General features: G+C 38.3%; 1 protein-coding gene across 2 annotated transcripts in view; it reads right to left on the reverse strand.

Annotated features, from left to right (window-relative positions):
* Positions 1-1,460: 1,460 nt before the first annotated feature.
* The window catches only part of LOC107719547 (mitogen-activated protein kinase 7-like), an 11,855-nt gene continuing 7,804 nt past the window's right edge, over positions 1,461-5,511 (reverse strand). For both annotated transcript variants that reach the window (XM_016526991.1, XM_016526982.1), the window contains exons 5-8: positions 4,662-5,249; positions 3,822-4,348; positions 2,364-2,497; positions 1,461-2,245 (exon numbers count right to left, since the gene is read on the reverse strand). In XM_016526991.1, the coding sequence (XP_016382477.1) occupies positions 2,092-2,245; positions 2,364-2,497; positions 3,822-4,348; positions 4,662-5,249 (1,403 nt within the window). In that variant the 3' untranslated portion in view covers positions 1,461-2,091. The remainder of the gene's footprint in view (positions 2,246-2,363; positions 2,498-3,821; positions 4,349-4,661; positions 5,250-5,511) is intronic.

Genomic DNA, 5,511 nt, shown 5'->3' on the forward strand with positions numbered 1-5,511 from the left:
TGGTTCACACGATTCGTTCAAAACACAGATTCATTCAGAAACTAAACGCCGCTGTGTTCGAAAACGCGCAACAATTCTGTTACGGCTTTAAAGGTAATTTGTTCTCTGCAAAATTGAGCAAAAACATATTGTGTTTAAAGTATAACACAATATCATCTTATTTACTGAACTGTTGTATAAAATCACATTCAAACTTGTGATATTCGGGACAAAGTCATCACTGGTGTGATATTGCTCTCGTAAATATGAGACAAAAACTCATATAGGGGCATTTTTTGCACCAATATCTTGAATTTTAGGGCATAAGTGCATTAATGGAATTGTTGCCCTGCAATCATAACAGTCAAGTTCAACTATATGAAATTATGAAATGGAAGATGACGTACAGGTCTGGGGGCGGGGCCAGTGCATTAACTGCATTCAAATATTTTAATCGTGTTATTTTTTCATAGCTAATTAAGTTAACATCCCTAATATATATATATATATATATATATACACTTTGAGAAGCTTTTGATTTGATTTGATTCATGGACTCTGCAGTTTTTAATCATACTGCATTATTTAACTGTTCCCCGAAAAAAACAAGATAAATGTAGCATCTTAATTTTTGTAAGAGTAACAAAGGGGGCGGGGCTTAGTCAATTTGCATATTACTACGAAGTGCCTTCTATTTATGAAATCATATTTATTTACGATTATATTCATATAATGATTTGTCAATGGTGTTTAAGTGGTCTCTGCTATTTTCATAAGAATAATGTGTATTTATTATGGCAATGGTTATCATACTTAGCCTTTAGCATTGCATCTAAATCCATAAATAATATATTTCTGCCTCGTACTGTGATCTAAATCCCATCGGATTGGAATCAGAAGTTATTTCAGACGCTCGCTGGTGTCTGAAAGTGAGTTCTGAGCTTTTAAAGGTCCCGTTTTAAATGTTTGCCCGACACTGTATATACAGTCAAACCAAAATGTATTCCGACACCTTCAACATTTCTCACATCATTTGCTAGAGTTTATAAAATGGTAACAAAATATGACAAGAACTCAAGAGTTAAACTGTGTCAGAACAAATTCATCTTGATAATGTCAGATAACTTTGATAGAAATGTATGTAATGAATTAGGTTGAATAGCTGTCAGCTGTTAAATTTAAGTACACAATTAGATAATAACAATTTAGGTCAACCAATTACATTTACATACATTTATATTTAGTCATTTAGCAGACCAAGCAATGCTTAGTGTAAAAAGGTCGCATTTGCAATTAAATAAAAATACTTAAAAGGGGTCATATGATGCGATTTCAAGTTTTCCTTTCTCTTTGGAGTGTTACAAGCTGATTGTGCATAGATAAGATCCCTGAAGTTGCAAAGACTAAAGTCTCAATATTTGGTTTGACTGTAAAAAACTAAATACTGCAAAAGATACCATTATTAAAAAACAACACACGAATCCCTTTGATAGCTTTATTCAAGACAATACTCTTTGTTGCTGGTGTAAAACGGAGCAGATCTGCATGTGGTGCAGCAAGTTTCACTATTTTCTACAAGGCATTCATGCAACATCAAATGAAATGTTTTTCTACTTTCTACAGTCATGATATCATTGTGCTCTGCTGTGTTTCATCCACCGTAATACTGCTGCCCTGCTGGTGACTCCTACTGTAGTGTACTAGAAAATAGCTTTAAACACTGGTCTGCGAAACAAGTTGCCATTTCAAGTGAATTATTCTCTAAACTCAGTTGAATGGAGTGATATTCCAGGGGGAATGAATGGCACTAGCACCGCTGAACTGAACTCTTTTTCCCTGGATCTGAATTGCTTGGTAATGGCACTGAAATTCTGAGAATGGAAACCCCTTAAGAACCGAACAGAGCATCATACTTTAATGTTGGCACAGATAAATAATGCATACGAACCCATTAAAGATAAAGGCACTTTTCTGGGTAAGAGTCTAGGTAAAGGCCTTAATAATTTGGAGCCTCAAACATATTCTCTCTACTGTGCACAATACAGCTATCAAGTTCCTCTGTTCACGGCCCTCAACCGGTTCTACAAGGGGATGAAATGCGTGGTGGACTGATCAGGTATCAGGAAGCGTTGAGTTGTCGGAGAGGATCATGGGAGATCCCAGCTGGAGCTCCTGCTGAAGTGACTCCATGTCAGCAGGGGTCATGCGGTGTACCTCGAGCCAATCAGAGAGCAGGGATGCAGACAGGGGGGCCAAGTCATTGTGACTAATGAAAGAGAATAGAGACCATTGAAACGCACGTTACAGTCGAGTACTGTAATTATCAGTGACGTACAGTTTAAAAATAGAGCGTGCACTTTGCGGTCGCCGGGATCTGAACTGACCTTTCCCTGAGGTCGGAGTGCTGGAGTTCGGTGAGAGACTGAGTGAGGAGGTCATCGAGGTCGAAGCCGACGCCGTATCCTGCTCCACTGCCTTTAGGAGTCACTGAGAAAACCGGCGGCAAAATGTCTTCAACCTGGCAGGAAAAATGATTGAGAGAAGAATGAAACAAATGAACAAGATCAAAATTAAAACATAATCTGATAAAAAATACAGAAATATGTTTTCCAAACGTAAGTCACAGAGCCCATATGTATGGAAGCTTGTTTGACTCATGAGTAAAAAAAAAAGGTAATTGCAATTTCATTTCTTTACTTTATGTCTCACAGTGTTAGCCTACTTTATTTTCATAATGACCTGTTTCTTCATTACCCTGAGTTAGAAACAGGCCTCCATGCATAACATCATTTGTGTCAGAAAATAAAACAGAAAGATAAAAAATAATGCCTGGCATGACCTCTAGGGGGCCACAGTTTTATTTTCAATTAATCTAACAATAAATTAATCAATCACTAAAAATAATACATAATAATGCCTTGCATGGCGTTTACGGTTTCTTTTTTTCCAAATAATCAAACAATCAATAAATACAAATAATATATAACAATAATATAAAAAACAATACCGATAATAATAATTTTGAATTAAAAAAAAATTTTTTTTTAAAAAAGTATTAAACGTGTTTCTCATCCAGCAACATTGGTGCTACACACATAAACTATAAAATAACTAAAATAAAATGTTCATGCTTACTTTAAATTTAGAGGTCACTGGAGATGATTTCCATTTTTATATCATGATTTAAATTAGGGCTGCACGATAATTGATTACAGAACCGGCTTTTCTGACAAGATGCGCGTTAAATATCGCATGCGATTTATCGTGCAGCCCTAATGTAAATGAATATTTTCAAGTGATTATAATTATTTTTGTACAATTAGACCCTCAGTTCTGGCTTGCAGTCAATGCTTACTTTATTTCTAGCTTATGCAACATTTTGGAGCAGAGCATGAGTAAAAAAAAACTTAACTATAGAAATTTCCATGACTTTTTAAAATTTATTTTTATATTTTCTGTTTTCACTTTTAGTTTCAATTTCAGTAATTGTGATGTTTTTGTCATTCGTTTTTTAAAGTTCTTCAAATTAAACTAAACGAAACTGAGAAATGCTGCCTTGGTAACGAGCCGAAATAGTTTTCTATATTTTATTTTCAGTTAACCCCAGCCTGCAAATATTTATTTTAAAATTCTCTAATTGTTCCAGGTTATCCTTGACCGCTATAACCCAATAACCCAAATAAATGTCTTAACCCAAATTCAAATTAAATGATAACAGGTTTTGCTTTTCTAAGCAAACAAACTTTCACCTGGAAGAAAATAATAATGCATAACAATAATAAAAAATACCATATGCTCATATTGGAAGAAGGCCAATCATGTACTATAAATAAAACGTTCACCTGTGACTTTGAGAGCTGCTGTGTGACTGTGTGGATGTCAGGGATGCAGTTTGCCGGCTGTCCCGTGTCAGTGAGACCAAGGCAGGGTTGAGCTGCAGCTCCCGGAGGCTGTGTTGAAGGGCCCTGTGCATGAGAGCCATTTTGTCGCTCCTCTAAAACACAAAGTTTGTCCAGGGCTTGAGGACCATTGCCGATTTCTGGATTGGAAAGAGACGTGCTGGTGTCCGAGACGCCAATGCTGGGGTTCAGAGCTGATGGTTTGGTCATAAAGGATTCCAGCGGCAGCAGATGGATGTGAGCGTTGGACTGCGACTGCGCATGCGTGACAGGCTTCGGCTGCGTTTGCATGTGCGCAAAGCCCGTGTGAGCGGGGTTATTCAGTTCAGGTGGAGGTTGGTGGGTTTTCTGGGGTTGGTGTGGAGTTGTTCCTGTCCAGTTCTCAAGACCGGTGAACATTGTTCCAACAGTCAGAAACTGAGGTTTTAATATGTTGTTTTTGGCAAAGGCACATGGGGCGGTTACCACACCAACTTCAGGTTTATAAGAGTATTAGTCGGTAGAAAAAAAAAAAAGGAAGTGTCAACTTAATATGCGAGTATAGGAAATTGAGATTTATACATCATCTGAAAGCTGAATAAATGAGCTTTCCATTGATGATTGGATAGAACAGAATAGGAAAATATTTGGCCGAGATACAACTATTTGAAAATTTGGAATCTGAGGGTTGGTGTGGAGTTGTTCCTGTCCAGTTCTCAAGACCGGTGAACATTGTTCCAACAGTCAGAAACTGAGGTTTTAATATGTTGTTTTTGGCAAAGGCACATGGGGCGGTTACCACACCAACACTTCCACCTCCCCCTACAGCAACTATCCCAACGTCTCCATTCTGAGCTGGACTTAAAGAGACGGGCTGTGCATCATGAGTCGGAGTTGGATGGAATATTCCAGCTGCCAAACACTGTCCCATTTGTGGTGGTTTGAAAGCCTGCACTTCGTTGGGTTGTTTTGGTGCCATTGATTCTCCCCCGTCTGAGTTTGTCTTTACGACTTTGCTTCCTTTTGCTGGCTGGATTTGGACCGTTTTACCCTCACCGGTCTTGGCACTATTGGTTTCCGCAGTCTGTGATTTGTCCACCCGGTTGTCCATCATTCGTCCCCAGCGCTCCAACAGCTTCTTATCGCTGTCGCTGAGTAACACGCCACCCAAAGATTCGCCTTGTTTTCCCTCCTTTTTCTCTTTCAGCTTCCTCTTCCGCTCCATCGCACGCTCCTGTCTCTTCCTCCGCTTCTCTTCCCTCTCTCGTTGTCTCTCCTGGGCCGTGACTGGCTTCTTCTGCTCTGGTCCAGAGTTGGAGGAGGAGAGGGATGAGGATAAACCTCCAGCAGATCCTCTGAGTAATTCGATACCAAAAGCTGCAGAGCCTCCATCTGGGGAAGAGAGAATCAGTACATTATTGACATGACAGTACTTGTCATTACTTGGAAATAACTGAGAAAAATTGGATAAACATAAAAAAAAAATATATATATATATATATATATATATATATATATATTACATACACACATATACAGTGTGTGTATATACACTGTAAAAAAAATCCGTAAAATTTACGGTAAAAAAACGGCAGCTGTGCTTGCCGGAATTTTACCGTAAAAAATACGGTAGCAACGTTTTAGGTTTTACGGT

Source organism: Sinocyclocheilus rhinocerous, unplaced genomic scaffold, assembly GCF_001515625.1.
Source record: "Sinocyclocheilus rhinocerous isolate Xijiao unplaced genomic scaffold, SAMN03320098_v1.1 scaffold792, whole genome shotgun sequence".
NCBI classification, from domain to species: domain Eukaryota; kingdom Metazoa; phylum Chordata; class Actinopteri; order Cypriniformes; family Cyprinidae; genus Sinocyclocheilus; species Sinocyclocheilus rhinocerous.